Source organism: Equus asinus, chromosome 6, assembly GCF_041296235.1.
Source record: "Equus asinus isolate D_3611 breed Donkey chromosome 6, EquAss-T2T_v2, whole genome shotgun sequence".
Taxonomy (NCBI): Eukaryota; Metazoa; Chordata; class Mammalia; order Perissodactyla; family Equidae; genus Equus; species Equus asinus.
Window position 1 is genome coordinate 70,134,712 of NC_091795.1, and position 21,061 is coordinate 70,155,772.

The window sequence follows — 21,061 nt, forward strand, 5'->3', positions numbered from 1 at the left end:
CACATCAAATCTAATATGCTGTATTCTGAACATTAATGTAAGTATATTCTGAATTCCTAAGATTTCAAAAAATTGTGCAACAAAATATTGTCAAGAATAGTGTTAGAGTGAGGGAGACAGGCAGCTAGAAGCCCAGTGGAAAATAGTAACTACAGCTCATGTTTGAAATAACCTGGGCGAACAAGCAAGGACTTGATAGTAGGATTGCCAGGTATTTACATAGAGAGAGGGAAACAGAGCAGCTGGTGAACACGGTGGAAATCTTAGCACAGGGATCTGAGAGACAAGTAGAAGAGAATGTTGCCTAAAATGATGAAGAAAAACCGCAGAGGGAATTTTTGTCGTCGTTCATATTGAAATCCTTTAGGAGCTATGTTTGAGAAAGAGGTTTGTAGAATTACATCTACAACAAGCGATAAACAGAGGAGAATATTGAAATAGTCGATTTTCATTTTCTCCACAAATATTTGTTTGTACTTATGTTTTAAAATCAAACCACCCTGGCTTTTATATTTTTATGCCTTGCCTTCCATCTGTCTCTGAAACGGTTTATAATACAGGTAGATAACTACTGCTCCACAACCAACAGAGGCAATATAAAACTTAGCTTTTATCATTGCCTGATACATGTAAGTAATACTTTGTTTTCTTTTGAAATTGTTTTGATATTTTAAAAATATCAAATTATCTTAGTCATGTGCATCATCAATAAGATAAAGGTCTCCAGTGGTTAGTGACATGGTATATTTATAATCACTAGAATGGGGAAATCAATAGAAATAAAAATGGCTTCTGGAATATGTACTCTGTGTGTGTAAAATTTCAAATATATTTTATGTCCTCTCAATATAAGCTTTTCATTCATTAGCAATTTTCCACTGCTTTAGACTGAAAATAGAGCCTACATTAATACAAGCTTGGGAATATATGCAACCTTTAAGATATTTTTTTAAAGTACTTAAACTTTGCCAAACTCCTTGGTTTATTTTTAGCTTCTGCTGGTTTTTTCTTTTTGGCAAGACTGCTCTTATTTCTAATCAAGCTAAAAACAACTTAAATTTGAGTCACTTTCGAATTTAGTACAACAGTTATGATTGTGGGAGTGTTTATTTCACCGCCAGCTTCAGAAACTCCTCTTCTGAATACAGTGTACAGGAAGGTACAGGGTGCTACTTCCTAACATCTAGAAGAAGGCTTAACAAGAATTACAGAATCACAATTAGACAGCTAATTTTTCTAGTGCCTTTAACCAAGACTAACAATTTGCAGCTACATTCTGAATTAATCATTTACGTAAAATTCTATAGTGATTATATAACTCAGGGATTCATTCTTTATATTTAGATCTCACAGCTGTGGAAACCTTAAGGGATCCTTTGATCCAGGGAGGTTATGTGATACCGTAGAAAAAAACACCAAATCAGGAATCACACAATCTAGATTCTGGTTCAATCTCTGCCATTCTACTGTGTGACCTTAGATAAGTCTTAGTTACTTCTCTCGTACGTGGAAAGAGAAAAACATCATTGGCCCTACTCCACAGAAATCATAGGGAACAAATGACGTGGATGCTCTTTGAGAGTGTTAGATACCAGGCACCAGGAATTGATGTGAGCCCTTTTTGACTGATGGGGCAGTGAGGCACATCATGACTTTCCCAGTGTTGTCATCAGTTCCTGAAGTACTGAAATGGCCAGAAGTTGTGGTTTAAGATGAAAAGAGCTTTTTAAAATAGTTTGCCTTTAAAAATAGTCAGTTTTCTTAAAACATACTTCAATTCACTTAGAACTTGCTTTTGTCATTTTTCAATTTAAAGGTACCTTTGGTATCCCACAACTTTTTAGGCTGACATAGGTGGCATTTGAGAAGAAGTAGATCTGGATATTGATTTTAGACTGAAATAAACTTTCTTTTAAAAAAGGGAGAGGTCACCCTAAATTTGGAACACAGCACAGGGATACTTGGAACACTCTTGTCCTAAGGGTCTGGGCTCTCCAACAGTGACAGCTCAGCATCTCTGCAATGGCCACTGCTTTTGCTTCCTAAACATATGGTGTTTTGAGTTGCCTCACCTTACAAATAGATTTGTAGAACAGGAAGAAGATTCTTGAAAGGGAGGATTGTGATGAAACCGATATAAATCTCTGTTTTAAAATCTTGTACAGCCTTCTGTTTTAAAATCTTTTCTTCTGGATGAGACATTAGTCTTTAACGTTTGAGGAACTCTGTAACTGAAGACAAACAATAAAATACCAACAGAGAGGAAATTACTAAAGGATTGTATGTATTTAAATTACTTTTATCAGTAACCCACTCTAGCCTCAGAAGGTATAAAGCTAAAGGGAAAAGAGGGGCATTTAAAACCAATATATTTTTATTATGTAAAATTTTCTTTAACTTAAAAAAGTATTATTATCTTAAACTCAAGGTTGTCTGATATTTAATTCAATTCATTATCTTGATGACCACATATACCAATAGATTGGAAATAAGATTTTTATTTTATGATAAATCCATGAATTTGCTTTTTAGAGGAAACAGTTAATATATTAAAATTATTTTAAGGCTAAATTTAGGGTGGTTTTAATCAGACAGAATCAACCTAAATAGAAATTGTCCAAACAAATGAATTCTGACTCTTGCTAAATCCTATGCTAATGCAGTACATTGTACTTCTTATAAAGGATCCACAGTGTGCAGCCTAACAAAAATAAAGGTAGTTGCTACTCTCAATGAATTTATCATTAAATTAGAGCTTACCAGTCCATAATGTAAAGTAGGAAAAGGATACTTCCATTAAAAAACTCAAGTTAATGAACTATCCCTTCCTTCTTTTTAAAGACTCTTAGAACTAAATGTGGACCTTAATGAAATCTGAGTTATAGAAGTAAGTGACTTTTTTGCCCCATCGTGATGTCTCTTTGCCTTTTTATGCAGAAGATGACAACCCAAGTCTTGTGCTGATGACAGCAGCCTTTCTCCACAACTTGGGAAAATACTGTCAAGGAGAGACAGGAGTCGGGCAGGCCTGGGGAAATGACCACACTCTGGCAGCCTCCTGTTGTACTTCATGGAGATGCGAATGAAAGTAGATCCTTTCATGGAAAGGGTTGGAGACTCCTGCTCTTATGATAGACCCCTTATTGTGACTACTTGAAGTAAAAAGAATTGAAAGTTGTGAATAGAACCAAATCAACATATTCTCACACATTTAATAGTTTTAATAACTTATAGGTATTTGTAAGCATCTTTCAGCAGTTTTAATCAAGACCTCCAGCAAATGAAATAATTTAGAAACTGTATTTAACTTGATCTACAAGATTATGAGATCTAATTTCTAGTTGTACGTTCTGTTAACATGATTTTAAAGGAATCTAGATAATTGATCCTAGATAAACTAGTCTGGATGTCGAGAAAAGTAACAAGTTATTCCTGTGGCCTTTCTCTTTGTGAAGGAGATAAACAACTGGTGGTGCTCCAAGATGCAGGTGGGAGCTTGCTTCCATGCTCTGCCTTTGTCTTTCTTCCCTTCGAATTCCTGTGGCCAATGATGAGTTTAAGATCAGCTAGCCAGAGTGTGCAGAGGTCAAGAAATAAGTTAATGTAAAATTTTAGTATCAATATTTTAGGAAGCCACTGATTTAGGAAGCACTAAAGCTAGCAATTCATTACAATTTCTAAAGCACTCTATGTGGTCAGAACATTTTGGGACTTTTAAAATTGACTATTTGATCTCTTTTGAAATGTAACTAATAGTTTTAGTCATTCTGACTCAAAAATTTTAATAAAGTATTTTTCCTTTGTTTTCTCAGATCCCAATTTTGTTCGGACATTTCTTACAACATACAGATCCTTTTGTAAACCTCAAGAACTACTGAGTCTTATAATAGAAAGGTCTGTCAACTTAAAATGTTTAAATTCTTTATTTCTTTTTTAATAGATTGAGCTAAGATCTTATATGTTGGAAAAGTGTTAAATGAACTTTAAATTTTAGTTCCGTAAGTACTTTTTTAAGAGATAAAATCTCTCTTAGATGACCATTTATTTTATAATAATATGTTAGCTTTGATTATTTAAACACAAAAATAGATGGAAACTCAGTATGTGAAATTTCAAATTTATAAAATTATTTAAGTTGAAGAACTATATAAAATATGTAATTTAGGCTTTGGAAATTCAAATTTTGATGATTTAGAAGTTCTGAATGGATTTTTTTCAAATATGCCACACATTGAGGAAAATGGAGCTTGTCAATGAACAAATACCGTAATCAAGAAAAGTGGTTCAGCCACCCAAACAAAGAGCAGTCAACTTTTCAAGCATTACCCTTAAAAAGTAGTATGTTAGTTGATTTAGGGTGATTATACAAGCCAAAATGAAAGGCACTTGTTCTCACTGATGTATCTATCCTTAGTAATTTTTTAGAGTGCTCTCTTGATTATGCTGGCTAGTAAAAGGGTTTATAGTTTTTGTATAATTCGATATAATTAGTATTTTTATCAGTTTGTTCTGTTTTATGTTAGGTTTGAAATTCCAGAGCCTGAGCCAACAGAAGCTGATCGCATAGCTATAGAGAATGGAGATCAACCCTTGAGTGCAGAACTAAAAAGGTTTAGAAAAGAGTATATACAGCCTGTACAACTGCGGTGAGCATTAAATAAATAACTGAAGTAAATAAGTCTTTACTGAACTTCTTTTTCAGAGTTTAAGCAAATAAGGATCTTTCCCAAGCAAGGAGGAGGTAACAAGTAAAATGAGTGAAGTTAAGAGCAATTGTAAGAGCAATTGTAGAAATTATTGTATAAGTCTTAATTAACATAGAGTTTTGAAAGTGGTAAGCCACTTATACAATTATTTAATTTGGTAAGAGTTACTCTGTTGTCATTTATACCATTCATTGTGATAAACGTTTATGTCCGAGTTCCCATGTAATTCAATTATTCTTCTGTGTTAATGCCATAGAGTATTAAATGTATGTCGGCACTGGGTAGAACACCACTTCTATGATTTTGAAAGAGATGCAGATCTTTTGCAGCGAATGGAAGAATTTATTGGAACAGTAAGAGGTATGGTTTTTTTAAGTGCCTAGTTTTATATGTAATAAAAGTACCAATATGGTGACTATCAAATGATGTCATTACTGCTCAGTGTTGTTAAGAGGTGTTATAGTGCCAGCATAACCATTTGGAAAAGTTAAAAATTTTCATCAAACATTCTGACCTACAAATTGCTCAATAATCACCCTGTTGACCCAATGTATTTTCATTTAATAAATCAACTTACTTTTTGGAATTGGATAGAAAAATCCCAACTTATGTCGTCTTTACACTTATCTGAAAGTATGCGTACCAGAGGACAATTAGGAACTGTTGTACCATTATAACAGCACTGATCAGGGTTGACTGGGCCACAATTAGGTGAATACTGCATATGTCAGAGAGGCAGCAAAGCATATTGAACTGAGAGCCGAGAAACAAGAGTTCTATTCTGAACACTGCCACTCACCAGATACATGACTTTAGGCAAAATCACTTTGATTCTTTAGACTTCAGTACCCTCATCAGTAACATGAGGAGCTAGGCTTGATGATCTCCAAAGTTTCCCTTCTAGTTAAAGATTCTGTGATTGTATAGGTCTAAGGATGTCCTAGACAAACTTGTTTCTGTTTCCATTGTACACTCTAAATGAGAATCAGAAAATAAAGGGTTAAATAATAGTACTTTCATGCATAGTACAAAACAAAGCCACATTAAAAACTCACACTAAAATAAAGGAATCACTCCTCTGCCACTGTTTGGTTTATAAAATGCAATGTTAATTAGTTTAACAGTGAATGTGTATCATCTATCCTTATAAATTTCATTTGTGTAAGATACATCTTTCTTTGGAGGATAATAAAATAATAATTTGAACAGAAGTTCAATCTCTACAAATAAATTACCTTATAATTTTATTTAGAAAAGATGTGGAAGAATATATACCAAACTGTTAACAGTGGTTACCCATACGAAGAAGAATGAGATTGGGATAGGGAAGAGGGAAACAGTAAAGGAGAACTTCCATTTTTTTATTTTGATGATTTGAACTTTTTATAGCAAAGATATATTCAGGTATCACTTGTATGATTTTAAACTATTTTTAAAACATAAAATATTAAGTAAAAAGTATTTAAATGTTATTTAAAATGTATTTCAGGTAAAGCAATGAAAAAATGGGTCGAATCCATCACTAAAATAATCCAAAGGAAAAAAATTGCAAGAGACAATGGACCAGGTCATAATATTACATTTCAGAGTTCACCTCCCACAGTTGAGTGGCATATAAGCAGACCTGGGCACATAGAGACTTTTGACCTGCTCACCTTACACCCAATAGAAATTGCTCGACAACTTACTTTACTTGAATCAGATCTGTATCGGTATGTAATTTGACATTCAAGTTGAAAAATCATCTCAAAGGACTAAATTTTTTTAATGAAATACTGCTTTCTGTCCTACAAGACTGTAATAAGACATAAATGAGATTGTATATGAAGTGTCTAGAAGGCCTTATGGGTAGAAGGCTCTTCTTTCGCTGCCTGATCCCCCTTGATCTGTCTGGTTTTACAGCTCTCCTTGTGTGCAGTCACCCCTAGCTGGTAAAGCTAGGTTTAGATCCTGGCTTTACCAATTGCTGGCTTGGTATCCTCGGGCAACTTTAACCTTCTTGTGTAACTTTTATCCCTCTGCCCCTTAGTTTGTTCAAGAGTACAATGGGGCTAATCATAGTATCTACTCCTGGGGCTGCTGTGAGGTTTAAAATAGTCAATATTAATACAGTGCTTTGCACATTGTCCAGCACAAAGTAAGGGCTCAGTAATTGTTAGCTACTGCTATTGTAGTTGTGAACTTAAATCATGGCCAGGTACAGCCTTTTTTGGTTTTTCTATATTGATATAACTACTCTCTCAAAAAATGTCTATTTCTAGTTTTAAATGAGGACTATTTAGAATCTCAAACTATTTTTTAATAACTAAATGAATAAAAGGAGCTAAATTTATAGATCTCCTTCCAACAAAGATCATACTATTCCCAAAAATCAGGGTTAGAATCTGTTTTATTGGGGGCCGACCCCGTGGCCGAGTGGATAAGTTTGCGCGCTCTGCCTTCGGCGGCCCAGGGTTTCGCCCGTTCGGATCCTGGGCACGGACGTGGCACCACTCATCAGGCCATGCTGAGGCGGCGTCCCATACACCACAACTAGAAGGACCCACAACTAAAAATATGCAACTATGTACTGGAGGGATTGGGGGAGAAAAAGCGGGAGGCGGGGAGAGAATCTGTTTTATTTATTTTCTAAGACTCTTTGTGGTAGGGTTTCTTCCCCCCTCCTTTAGAGGAAAAAAATTTATGAATTATGATGATTACCCTCATTTGGACTGGCTATTATTACAGATATCATTATTTAAAAGAACTAGCCCAAAATACTTTGTCATGCTAGTTGTTAAATAATATTTATAAGTGCTAGAGAAATTCCAACCTTGCCCAAAGCAAAATGCTACTATAAAGCAATGATAAAAGTAAATAAGTATATGCATAAAATATCTTTAAATCTATAGAAAAAGATGCATAATTATAATTTTTTTGTTATACCTTGTTTTCATAAACTTTTGGTATAAGAGGAAAGTTCACATGGAAGTTTAGTTTTATTTCTCTTATTTACTTAATAAAACAATATAGTAGAGGGGGAAAAATATCATGCAGAATTATGTCTTGATGATTTTAGAGCTGTACAGCCATCAGAATTAGTTGGAAGTGTGTGGACAAAAGAAGACAAAGAAATTAATTCTCCTAATCTTCTGAAAATGATCCGGCACACCACTAATCTCACTTTGTGGTTTGAGAAGTAAGTATTACTGACATTCTTACATTTCATAGCAGTCAGCTATGTTATGGATTTCACTGCAATTCTGTTTCTCTGTCTCATATCTTTTTTTGTTTCTCTATTCCTCCTTTCTTTTGCAGTGAGTGAATATTTTTCTAATGTAGCATTTTAACTTCATTAGTGATTTTTTCATTATTTTTTAGTGGTTGCTTTAGGATTTACTATATACATCTTACATGGTAAAGGGTCAGCTTCAGATTTATACTAGCTTAATTCCAGTGGTATATAAAAATGTTACTCGTGTATAGCTCTATTCCCTGTCCCCCCTTTTTGTGCTATTATTGTAATATATATTAATATAATTAAAGATGAAAATCTAACAAATACATTGTTATAACTGTTGCATTACCATTTGCCATCATTTTCTTAGCCCGTTAACAGCTTTGCTCTCACCCACCTCCTTCGTGAAGTTACTGGCAATATTTTGCACATATTAGACACTTCTATATGTTATAAGCCCAACAATACATTACATACACATTATTTTATACATTGCTTTTAAAATCAGTTAAGAGAAGAAATGAGAAGTATGCATTTATGGTGTCTTTTATAATCACATAATTACCCTTACTGGTGTTCTTTATATGGATTCATATTACCACCTGAGGTCACTTGCTTTCAGCCTGAAGAACTTCCTTTAAGTGTTTCTTGTACTGTAGGTCTGCTAGCAACAAATTCTCTCAGTTTTTGTTTATCTGGGGAAGTATTTGTTTTTGCCTTCATTTTTGAATGATAGCTTTATCTTCAAGCTGAACTATTTCTTCTGCCAGTTCAAATCTACTATTGAGCCCCTCCAGTAAATTTTTCACTTTAATTATTGTACTTTTCAATTCCAGAGTTTCCATTTGATTCCTTCTTGTCATTTGTGTCTTTATGATACTCTATTTGATGCATATTGTCATCATACCTTCCTTTTCTTTTTAAATCATGCTTTCCTGTAGTTCTGTGAGCATATTCATAATGGGTACTTTGAAATTTTTTTCTGTTAAATCTGACATCTGGTCTGTCTCAGAGGCAGTTACTGTTCTCCCTGTTTTTTCCCCACTGTATGGGTTATACATAACTGTTTCTTTGCATGCCTCATAACTTTCTGTTGGAAACTTGACATTTTAGATAATACAGTCTATTTGTCACTTAACAGTGGGGATGTGCTCTGAGAAATGAGTCATTAGGCGATTTCGTCATTGTGCGAACATCATAGAGTGTACTTACACAAACATAGACGGCATGGCCTACTACACACATAGGCTATACAGTACTGTTCTTATGGGACCACCGTTGTAGTGGTATATGCAGTCTGTTGTTGACCAAAATGTAATTATTCAGCACGTGACTATACTGTAGCCATTTGTGAGTACTGCCTTTCCGATCCCCCAGGGCTTGGTATTGTTATTGCTTGTTTATTTGTTTAGTGACTGGCTAGATTATTTTAGTGACACCTATCCCGCTGCCCCTCACTGAGATGTTAAACTGAGATGTTCATCTTCTGGGAGGTACAGATTTGGGTACGCCCACTGTCACCCTAAGGAGGCAGTGGTATAGGTAGAACTTTCTTTCAGTCCTTTCTTCATCACACCCAGCTCTTAATCTCCACTAATTGCCAGCTGATTGCTCTGTTGTTTTCAACAATTTCCTGGCAGCATGAATTGCTTTACAAACTAATCCAATCAAATTATGACTCCTTTGAAGGAATGCTTTCTGAGATCTCTGATATTTGTTCTAACTCTAGAAGGGCTCCTCCCAACTGTCTTATTCCCTGGTTCTCTCCCGCAGACTAGTCTGCTAGCAGTTTAGGCTGTATCTTCATTAGATCCATGAATCTCCCAATTGCCTTTCACCACAACCTTCACTGTTCTGGAGAGTGCTTGGTTGGGGGTGGGTGGGGATGTGTGTGTGTGTCTGTGTCTGTGTGTCCATGTGTGCAGCCAAAGTCCTCTTGGCTTGCTTCCCTTGGCATAGAACCACTGCCTCGGGAACCAGGGAGGGGCTATCTTCCAAGTATTCTCAATGCGCCACATTGAAGGTAGAGCCTCTGTTCCACATGGGAGTTAGACAAAAGAATGGAGTCCCCATTTCTCAGCTGCACTTACCCAGGACTTAACCCCAGCAACTGGCAGCTGAAGTTCTTCTCCTCCAGGAAAGAAAGCCCTCCAGCTGGGAGCTCGGGGGATAGATAGGGAGCCCTGTGTTCTTGGCTGCAGCAGTCTGGAGTAGACTACCCACCCACTTCACCCCTCAGAGGTTCTCTGGGAGGAAGGAGGGAGGGAGAAGTCTTGGTTCAAATACCACAAACTCTTGCCTCTCTGACTGAATTTTTATAGATTTTCCCGACTAGATGTTTCTTCATTTGCTATTTGCCCTTAGAGCCATTTTCAGAGACTTTAAATGTGTGTGTATGATTTCGTCCTTGTGCAAACATCATAGAGTGTAATTATACAAACTTAGAGGTATAGCCTCTATTTGTATAGGCGATAGATAGATAGATATAAAATTTTCACTAGTTTCACTGAGGAGTGGGTAAGCAGACTGACATTACACTGTCATGTCAGAAGTCCAGAATCTCAATGCAATTTTATAGTAGGGGCCAGAGATTGGAGTTTTATGTATTGGCCATATTTTTTTCTGAGTAAATACAATATGATTACTTGACTAATATTTTATAAGGGTAATGTGAGGTTTCCACAGATCATATTGGGATTATCAAAACAAGAGACCGGTGACATAGGGAATGACTGGCACCTGAGCTAGAATGTGGATAAAGACCTGAAAGCAATTCCTAAAGAGAAATAAGCATTCCAAGTTATTTAAAATTAGGACTTCCTTTTATTTATGTTATCACTTAGGTTCTAAAAAGTAAAACTTTAGAATTTGCCCTCTAAATGTTGCTTCCTCGTTGCTGGATTATTTAGTTAAATAATTATACTTCACTATGCAGAAGGCTTTTTCCATCATAATAATTAAAACTTATGTCTGAAAGAGGAAACATAACTGATAAGACATAGAGGCTACTTTCATTTCTGTCCTATTTTTTAATAGATTACTGAGAAGAAGGCTATTTCCTGTCTTTTCCCTTTCTCTCTTTTTTTAAATTATGATATGAACACTTAACATGAGATTTACCCTCTTAACAGATTTTTTTCAATGTATAATACAGTATTGTTATCTATAGGCATAATGTTGTACAGCAGATCTCTAGAAGTTATTCATCTTGCATAACTGAAATTTTATACATGTTGATTAGCAGCTTCCCATTTCTTTTTCCCTCTGCCCAGCCCCTGGCAAACACCATTCTATTAGTTGCTTCTATGAGCTTGACTATTTTAGATACCTCATATATGTAGAATCATTATTTGTCCATCTGTGATTGGCTTATTTCACTTAGCATAGTGTCCTCAAAGTTCATCCACGTTGTCACATATTGCAGAATTTCCTTCTTTTTAAAGGCTGAATAATATTCCATTAAATAGATATACCACATTTTCTTTACCTATTCATCCATAGATGGACATTTAGGTTGTTTCCACATCTTAGCTATTGTAAACAGCACTGCAGTGAACAATGGAATGCTAATATCTCTTTGAGATCCTCATTTCAATACTTTTTGATAAATATGTAGAAGTGGGATTGCTGGATCATATGTTAGTTCTATTTTCAGTTTTTTGAGGAACCTCTGTACTGTTTTCCATAGTGACTACATCATTTTGCATTCCCACCAACACTGTATGAAAGTTCTAATTTCTGCCTTTTCAGTATGAGAGCTTCTTGTTCATTTGTCACAATGGTTCTTGGCCAGGGGTATGCATTAGAATGGGGGTCACCTATGGATAAATCACCCCAGGCTTACCTAGTTTTTATAAAAGCTCTACAGGTGATCTCAGTTTATAGACCTACTTAATATCAACTGAAATAGTTAAATAAAAGACATACATAAATTATACTTGTATTATACCTTTTTAAATGTCCAGCTAACTAGTTAGCTGGAATATGATATATTTGTAGAGATCTACCTAATGCTTTAAACACATAAATATGTTATGTTTAATTTGATAATAAGGCAAATTTATTTCGATAGTTTTGCAGTGGTTTTCTTAGTGTCAGATCAGCCTCATCAGAGAGTAATACAATCTGCAACTTTACATTTTTTTAAATGTTTAATATTGATTTATATTTATTTTTCCCATTTATGTATTCTTTTTCTTAGATTATAAGCTGTTTAATATTACCTTATTGAAAACCAAGTTTAAAATGTCTTTTTCTTTACTAAGTGATTAGAAATAAAAATTCTCTCAAATATTAGAAATAGATAATCACTAAGGAATTTTCTTTTTTTCCTGAGCATAGTACACGTCTTTTTAGCTGTTTACTAGGATATATATACTTTCCAAAGATTCTTGGTATTTAAATGTAAAGTGCTTTTGTTTTCATTGACTTTTTTTTTCTTTCTAAGTAATTTTTAAAATTTTATTCTTAATTGTGGTAAAATACTTTCATTGACTTTTTAACATTACCAGACTTATCTAAGGAGTTGTTCCTAGAAATGTAGCTAATTCTACGTTTCTAAGATATCAAGATATTTCTAAGACATTTCTAAGGTACATTTCTACATATCAAAGAAATTAAACATTAATCTCTAAAATCTTGCAATTAGATGAAGAACAAGAGGCACAGAATGCTTGAATTCTAGAATAAATTCCCCTCTGACACACCTGCATCTAAAAGACCAGTGTATATTCAACAAGATGTCAGACTCACCAGTTAATTCTATTGCTGAGAGAGGATGCATCAAATACAGTAGGAAAATGATTGACTGATTGACTGTACCAGTCTGGAAAACAGAAGAGCAGCATGCCTGACTGTGAAAGCATTGTATTATCTTCCAGCTTCCAACTATTTACCTAAATATGTATTCTCTATAGTGACACTATAGCCACCCCTAATCTACATTATTGTATTTACTAAATTTTTTAAGTCATATTTTTGTTGGGAAAACTCCAAATTTTTAATTCACTTTTGTCTTTGATTCCCAGATGTATTGTAGAAACTGAAAACTTAGAAGAAAGAGTAGCTGTGGTGAATCGAATAATTGAGATTCTGCAAGTCTTTCAAGAGCTGAACAACTTCAATGGCGTCCTTGAGGTTGTTAGTGCTATGAACTCATCACCTGTTTACAGACTAGACCACACGTTTGAGGTAGGTTTGTACAGGTGTTTTTTAAATGAACTTCCATTCCCTGTTCTAAGAATCAGGATTTTAACAATTATGATCTTTAATTTTTAAGTGCCTCTCTTGTCTTTTCAGTAACAGTTTAAAAGATGGAATTATCTAAATTTCGTATTGAATTTGTTGCTCTTTTTAAATTAGGCATTCTCATTAAAATACATTCACAGGTCCTAGCCTAAGTTAGAAGAAGAAAAAGCTTTCAGCACTTAATTTGTAATATATAATGTACAAATAAATGCTTATATAATTTTGTAAGGAATAACAAGATAAACTAGATTACACACACATGCACTTCTTTAAGTTTGTGCTAGAGTCCATGAAGATAGTTTCTTTGAAGCAGTATTATCATTCTTAGAATCAAACCGATACTGCTTTGTTTGGACTTTACTCTTAGCCTGTCATTTTTTGGCAAAACCTGATCCCTTTTGTAAACTTATGCTTCCTAAATATTTTTTATTTGTAGCAAATACCAAGTCGCCAAAAGAAAATTTTAGAAGAAGCTCATGAATTAAGTGAAGATCACTATAAGAAATATTTGGCAAAACTCAGGTCTATTAATCCACCATGTGTGCCTTTCTTTGGTGAGCATTTCTTCTTGCATTTTGTGTTTTGGGATAAAACAATACACTGATTTTCATTAAACGTGTAATATACCAGCAGAAAATACTTATTTAACAAGTACTTAGCACCTGAATCCCTTATAATTTTTCTCTGTTAGGACTTTTTAAGATCAAGCCCAATATATACATTCTACTTTTTATTTCCATCCTGGGCAGCCATTCTATATTATATAATGCTTACTTGTGTTTCTATATTCATAGAAATCATTTTATTTTAATAAACATTCTACAGAAAAGGCATGGCCATACTCATCCATATTTATAATTGTGTTTCTTAGAAACAGTCTCACATGCGTAAAAATCATAGCATATGTGCCTTTGGGCCGACACCTTCAGCACATCAAAATTTTAAGCTCTTTAACTACCCTCTTTCCCTTCTGCACCAGAGGAAGGAAGTGCCTTTTTCCTCCTTTTAAAACTGAAACATCTACCATCTGAATCTCCTCCCTTCCTGTAGGTTCCTCTCTCTTATTCCATCACTTGTTCCCTGTATTTCATATCTTCAACATCTCTTTCACACTAGTTTCTTTTTTCTGCCTGAATATATCTCTAATGATTCTTCCTCTGAATGCTTAGAAAAATTATGATCTCGAAAACACATCTGGCGTTTAGTCTTTTTAGTCTGTGGTATATTTCCTTACAGCCTTTTCTTCATCTATATCTTTTCCATATAGCTTTAAGTTTTACTGCACATAACATTGTTATGTCTTGATATTTCTTCAATTAACATATCATATTTTCCCACGTTTTTTTGCTCAGGCTTTATAACCAACCACTTTTGTATTTACTTCTAATATTTTTGTGGTACACATTGCATATAGTTGTAATTGTATGACATGTATACATTATTATTTACTTTTTTCACTTATCATATCTTAAATATATTGTCATGTTTTATTAATCTTCATAATTATCATTTGTAATGGCTGCATAATATTCCATAAAGTTGATATGACAGTTTATTTAACTATTACCCTGTGATGGACACATACATTGGTTCCAGCCCTTTTGCTTTCCTAAATAATGTTATAATGAATATCCTCATATTTATGTCTTTTTTTAATGTTTTTGAGAATATTTTCTTGAGATAGATAATCAGAAGAGAAATTATATAAAAGGTATCAGTTTTTTAACTCTTGATACATATTGCCAAGTTACTTTCTGAAAGGTATTTATGGTCATTTATTTATTTTATATTGATATTTTAATATAATATGTAATATAATATTAAATATTAATAGATATTTGTTTATCACTCATTTATTCATCAGAAGTGTATGACAAAGCAAATTTCATCCCATTATTTCTAACTTTGGGTACTTCTTTTTTTAAAAATGTTTTCATTTCTGTTATTTTCACAGATTAAAATTACTACCTATTAGTTATATTCATTTTCATTCTTTGATTACTGTGAACATTTTCTCATACATTTGTTTAATATTTGCATTCCCTCTTGTCCATGTCCTTTTTTATATCTGCTGCAAATATTTTACCAATATGCCTTTTAGTTTTTATTCTTTGACATATAGTATTTTTAAATTCTATAATCTGTCCATCTTTCCCATTATGATTTCTATTATTTCTAACCTTAAAAAGTTCTTCCAGTCTAGTAATTTCATATTCAATCATATTTTCTTCTAGTTTTATGACTTGCCTTTTAACATTATATTTAACTCTTTTGTCAAATTGTAGTCTCTTTTAGATACCATATGAAATATTCAAATTTATTTCTTCACCAAATTGTTTGTTGATCCAGGTTTATTGATTAATTCTTCTTGATTCCCATTTATATGTGGTACCTCCTTCTTTAACAAATACTCTTTCTTATTAACTTCTTATACTAATGCCCCAGTTTTAATGATTGGCACTTTATAATAAGTGATTCTCAACTGGGAGCAGTTTTTGTCCCCCAGGGAACATTTAGCAATGTCAAGAGACATTTTTTATTGTTCTAGTTGGGAGGTGCTAGAGGCATCTAGTGGATAGAGGACAGGAATGTTGCTAACATCTTACAATGCACAGGACAGCCCCCACAACAAAGAATTATTCAGTCCAAAAGGTCAGCAGGACCAAGGCTGAGAAACTCTGCTTTATAGAGTTTTCATATATAATAAAGTTGCTTCTTTAATATTTCTTCGGTATTTTCTTTGCTAATTCTGTCTCTTTATTTTTCCGAATGAACTTTATAATTTGGGGGAAGGGTAATTCCCCAAAATACAGTTGGAACAATCTGTCAATTAATTTGGAAAGAACATTTATGATATTTAGCTTTTTCCTCGGTATTTTTGGTTATGAATGGTATTCATTTTTTAATAGTCACTTACCCTTAACTCCAAGAATTTTTTTAATTTGGTTCATCTCCATTCTTGTTTTCCTGTCATTTTAGAATTGACTATATGTCTCTAGCATCCTGGTCTATTCTCCAAATGCTTTCTCTTCTATTCGGAAATAATATGCTTCTTTCATTCATTCAGAAACATTTGTTGAATGCATCTATGTGTCAGGCCCAGGGCTAGGTGTTGAGAATAGAGAGAGAAATAAAACAGTCTCATCCTCAATAAACTCCCTTGAAAGAGTAGAAAAATAAATTACATTACCATGTAGTAAATATAATAGTGTGTTGTAGAAATCCGTAAATCGAAGTGTGAGCAAAGTGCTATGGCAACCTAGAACCCTGAGCAGCCACTTTTTCCCAGAAAGGTTGGGAAAGGTGTCAGCAAAAAGGTGAACCTCACCCCTCTTCATTATTTGTGTCATGATGCTCTGCTTTCCTTCTCCCTAGAACAGCTGACTCCAGAGTAGGGTATGTAAAATGATCTATTGAAAAAAATAAGCTTTAACAGTATATAATATTCAGGCCTATGTATATATTTGTACTACATTTTATATTCAAAAATTATATATATATATATTGAAGATGTATGCTTAAATATTTTTTACTGATTTAGCTGATGCTTACTGATTTTTTTACTGATTTAGTGTTGGTCAAAGTTTAGACACCACCTCTTTATTTGTTCTTCTTTTAACTAGCCATTAATTTGTCAGAAATAATTTCCAAATTTATCCTGAGCTCTCCCAAAGTGCTACTGGTAAGCATTTTCACAACTTCATTCAAATGTACTTTTAACACCTACAATATCCCGTAACTTATTATCCCCCATGTTCCCAGTGTTAGTCATTATACCACCACCCATTCCATCACCCAAGCACAAAGCTGAGAGTCTTCCTACTGCTCCATCCTCTGCCCAAACCAGGTAATCAATTCTTATGGAGTCGACCTCTTAAATATTTATGCACTCCACTCCATCCCTGAAGACCCTAAGATAGCTCTCATCATCTCACCAGGACTACTTTTCTCCTGTCAACTGATCTTCCTGGTTCCGGTCTTAACTCCTAACCCATCTGGCTTCACAGTACAGCCAGAGTAATCCTTCCAGAATGCAGAGATGCTAATAGTCTGCTAATTACCTACTGGATAAAAATTAAGCTCTTTAACAAAAGGTTCTTTACAGCCCAGTGCAGGTGCTACTACCCACAAACTCTTCACAGTTGGGCCATCAATTTGTGACCAATATGGAAAGTTGATTTGGGCTGCCATTAAATATGTGTACTCTTTTGGACAAGTTTGTCAGACTGAACACTGAGCTAAGTGGATCATGCAACTTACTGTAGAGGAGAATATAACTGGCTGCAAGTAAAAGAGCCAACTGACAGGCAGACATGGAAAATAAAAGAGCCTGTACATTCTAGACCACACGGTAAATTTGTCTTAGGAACATATAATCAAGAATGGCCTAGGTGCTAAGAAATAGCCAGGTAACTAATATGCTTGATAACTGGATACTTTTTAGAACCAAATAGGCATTGATGTCTATCATGGTTCATTGCTGACTTGTTTACTATTGATTTTGAGTCATTTAATCTTTTCAAGAATGTGGCGCAAAATTCTAGTATTTAAAAGTATGCCTCTACCACAAAAGCATTTAGAACCACTAATCTATGATTAGAACTAAAGTGCCTGTTACTTTGTTCATTCTCTTCCTCATCCAGCGCACAACCTGCAGTGATGGGGAAGGGATTAGGACTACTAATCCCTTGCCTATGTCTAGCCTCACATCCTGCCACTCTTCCTTCACCCCACACACCAAACCCCTGTGGTCTAGCCATACCAAACAACATGCTGTCTCTAAGTATGCTTTCTAAGCTTCATCACAGACAGAGCCTTTGGACACACTGCTGCTTTGCTTAGAATACCCTTCCACCTTATTCTACTCATTAAAATTTTGTTCATTTTCTGAGACTTATTTTAAGCATCACCTCATCTATGATGCTTTTTCTACTCCCACCAGCTCAAGCCAGAGTTAGGTACACCTCCTTTGTGCTCTCATAGCATTTTATGCATTACTTACCAAATTGTACTGTAGTAGCCCACATTCAAAGCTTTGAGTTCCTTGAGGTCAGGGACTGTCTCTTGTTCATCTTTGTATCTGCAGTATGTAATGCAGTGCTTGGCATACAGCAGACTCAGTACATGTGTGTGCAGTGAATGAACTCACATTTTCCCCAAAGCATCATAGTCAGTACTTTAGGGGAAAAGGCAGAAGCATAAGAGAACAGAGCAAGAATAGCAACAACAGCACCAACAATCACAACCATGCTAATTAATCATTTACTTTTGTCAGATCCTATTCTAAGCCTATACATAAATTTACTCATTTCTCACAGCAACCCTGCTATCCTCATTTTATAGATAAGAAAACCAAGACACAGAGAGGCTAAGCAACTGGCATGAGATCACACAAGTAGAAAGCAGCAGAGCTGGCTCCAGAACCTTTATGTAGAACAGAAATGAACTAAAGTGCTCCTGGCACCAGAGCGCTGTGTAAAGCACTAAAGTGCCCGTTACTTTGTTCATTCTCCTCATCCAGTGCACAACCTGCAGTGATGGGGAACAAGAGCTCACTTACCAGGTTGCCACTAATTCTAGAAGTACTGAAGACCAGAATATACATAAATTATGTGCAGTCCTGTGTTTGATAGGCTTGCACATCCTTGCACACTTCCATGAGTAAGCCTATCCAAACAATACTACCTCTGAATTACAAATGAGAACTTCTTGTGGGGACTCTAGAGCTGAGTAAGCAGAAAATGTGACCCTCTGAATTTAATGGTTTCCTCTTTTGCCAAAAACATGTGTTATTAAAGAGTTCCTTTAACAAAACCGTGACTTACGTCAAATAACATGTGATTTGGAGGTATGGAAAATTGGTTATTCCTCCTGAAAAATCTGTTAATTTTGTTAAACTTGGTCTTCCTTTTTCTTGGGTATTTATAAACTTAAGTCTGTCACACAAGAATTTGAAACTTACAAAAAATTTTTCTCTTGATATTTACTTAGTTTGTTGTTTTTTCATAGAATGGAAATCATTACCTTGATTCTTTGGTTATGGTGATTGAGATGGTACAATGTAACATGTCTACAATTACTGAGAAAGAAAAAAACTAGCTTTTTCCTTCTTTATTCTTGAAATAATTTCATTATATCTTCTAGGAATTTATCTAACTAATATCTTGAAAACAGAAGAAGGCAACCCTGAGGTCCTGAAAAGGCATGGAAAAGAGCTTATAAACTTTAGCAAAAGGAGGAAGGTAGCAGAAATTACAGGAGAGATCCAGCAGTACCAAAATCAGCCTTATTGTTTACGAGTAGAATCGGATATCAAAGTAAGTTAAATTATTTGAGGATACATATTTTTGATTAAGTTTATAAACCACTTGATGAAGAGCAGGTTTATTTAGTAGAGGGAAAAAAGGAAAATAAAACAAAACATTCAAATTTTCTTATGTTAAATATTTTCTTAAATTATTATCATGATTCTCAAACTGAATTAAAAATAATATTAATAATTGTTTATTTCTTTGCATTTGTTTTAGAGGTTCTTTGAAAACTTGAATCCAATGGGAAATAGCATGGAAAAAGAATTTACAGATTATCTTTTCAACAAATCCCTAGAAATAGAACCACGAAATCCTAAGCCTCTCCCAAGATTTGTAAGCATTCATCTATTTATGTTTCTTTTACATTTATATATATTTTGCAGTTGTCATCTGTATCTGGTGATGTCATCACTACCATATGTGTTATACAGATTAGTTTTCTATAAAGGCATTCAAGGATGAAGTGTACATGTGATGGATAAAAGTAATGAATCAGTGCTTAAGAAATATGTTCAGGAATATCCCACTTGGTTCCAAATAAATGAACATTAATATTAATCTGAATAAATCTGGATATGATAGATGAAGAAATTGGGCAAATATGTGAGTTTTTATTTTTTTACAACAAGATAATGTTAATTCAGAATGTATTTTAAGGGCAAGAAATTTGATTAATTTATACTAATTCACTTATAGCAAATACATGGACTTACAACTTTTTTAAAGTAATAACTTATTAGAACTTATAACCATGAATCATTAGCCATAAACATAATAGGTTTGGCTAAAGATACTTTTTTTGGGAAAATAAAGTTTCCATTGTTTTTTATTACTTGCCCGTGCCTGGCCAAATTTATGTACAGTATCATCACCTCACTGATCTGAGTATAATCTCTCTTATTCATAAGAAAGTCAAGAATCAAGAAGTAAACATAAATGGCTTCTAAGTAACCAAGATAAATCTCATAATGTCTATGAACTAAAGCTTATGTGATTACCTCACAAGAAATTTTCTCAAGGCCTATAACAGTTTTTTAAAAGATGAATTAAAAACAGCCAATTGGAAACAGCTATATAGTCTGCTCCAATGAGGCATGCTGATATCACTAAGAAATGATCACTCTGTAAGAAAATTCCATAAAACTAACACACACACAAATGAAAACTCAGTCACTTTAACACGTTTGTAAACAGTTCAAATGATCCTGATGGCATCACTGTATTACATAGTAAGGTATCATAATTACTAATAATGATCCTGGCTTTCCCAGCAAGGTTAAATTAGCTCAACATAGTCTGTTTAAAAAGCCATAGAAATTTACAATATATCTTGGAAAGATTTCCATCCAAAAATATTAGAATAACAAATACTCTGGTATTTATAGGACTAACACTCAGTTATTTAAAGAAATACATTCCCTAATAATTTAGATAGCCAAGGCTTTATGGAAATTGGATGTTAATGCTTTAACTTGGACACTTTGATTTGAATCATTATGTAACTTTATTAGTGGTTTATGGTTTTCCTAGATATTAGTTGAATTTTACCAGGCATATATAGAAAACTTTCCTTTCTGTTA

General features: G+C 34.1%; 2 protein-coding genes across 6 annotated transcripts in view; one reads left to right on the forward strand and one right to left on the reverse strand.

Moving 5' to 3' along the window:
• SOS1 (SOS Ras/Rac guanine nucleotide exchange factor 1) overlaps positions 1–21,061 on the forward strand; it is a 147,078-nt gene that overhangs the window by 112,384 nt on the left and 13,633 nt on the right. For both annotated transcript variants that reach the window (XM_044772279.2, XM_044772280.2), the window contains exons 11-19: positions 3,813–3,894; positions 4,524–4,646; positions 4,963–5,066; positions 6,196–6,418; positions 7,765–7,884; positions 12,951–13,113; positions 13,607–13,724; positions 19,315–19,487; positions 19,698–19,814. In XM_044772279.2, the coding sequence (XP_044628214.1) occupies positions 3,813–3,894; positions 4,524–4,646; positions 4,963–5,066; positions 6,196–6,418; positions 7,765–7,884; positions 12,951–13,113; positions 13,607–13,724; positions 19,315–19,487; positions 19,698–19,814 (1,223 nt within the window). The remainder of the gene's footprint in view (positions 1–3,812; positions 3,895–4,523; positions 4,647–4,962; positions 5,067–6,195; positions 6,419–7,764; positions 7,885–12,950; positions 13,114–13,606; positions 13,725–19,314; positions 19,488–19,697; positions 19,815–21,061) is intronic.
• ARHGEF33 (Rho guanine nucleotide exchange factor 33) overlaps positions 1,091–21,061 on the reverse strand; it is a 112,199-nt gene continuing 92,228 nt past the window's right edge. Inside the window, exons 19-20 of one of the 4 annotated variants that reach the window (XR_011504088.1) lie at positions 5,506–5,680; positions 1,091–2,231 (exon numbers count right to left, since the gene is read on the reverse strand). Coding sequence is in view for 3 of the 4 variants with exons in the window: in XM_070512220.1 (XP_070368321.1) it covers positions 2,150–2,231 (82 nt within the window). In the remaining variant the exon portion in view is untranslated. Of the gene's footprint in view, positions 2,232–5,505; positions 5,681–21,061 lie in introns of those variants that run through there. The other 3 variants (XM_070512220.1, XM_070512219.1, XM_070512227.1) reach the window with 3 other exon arrangements.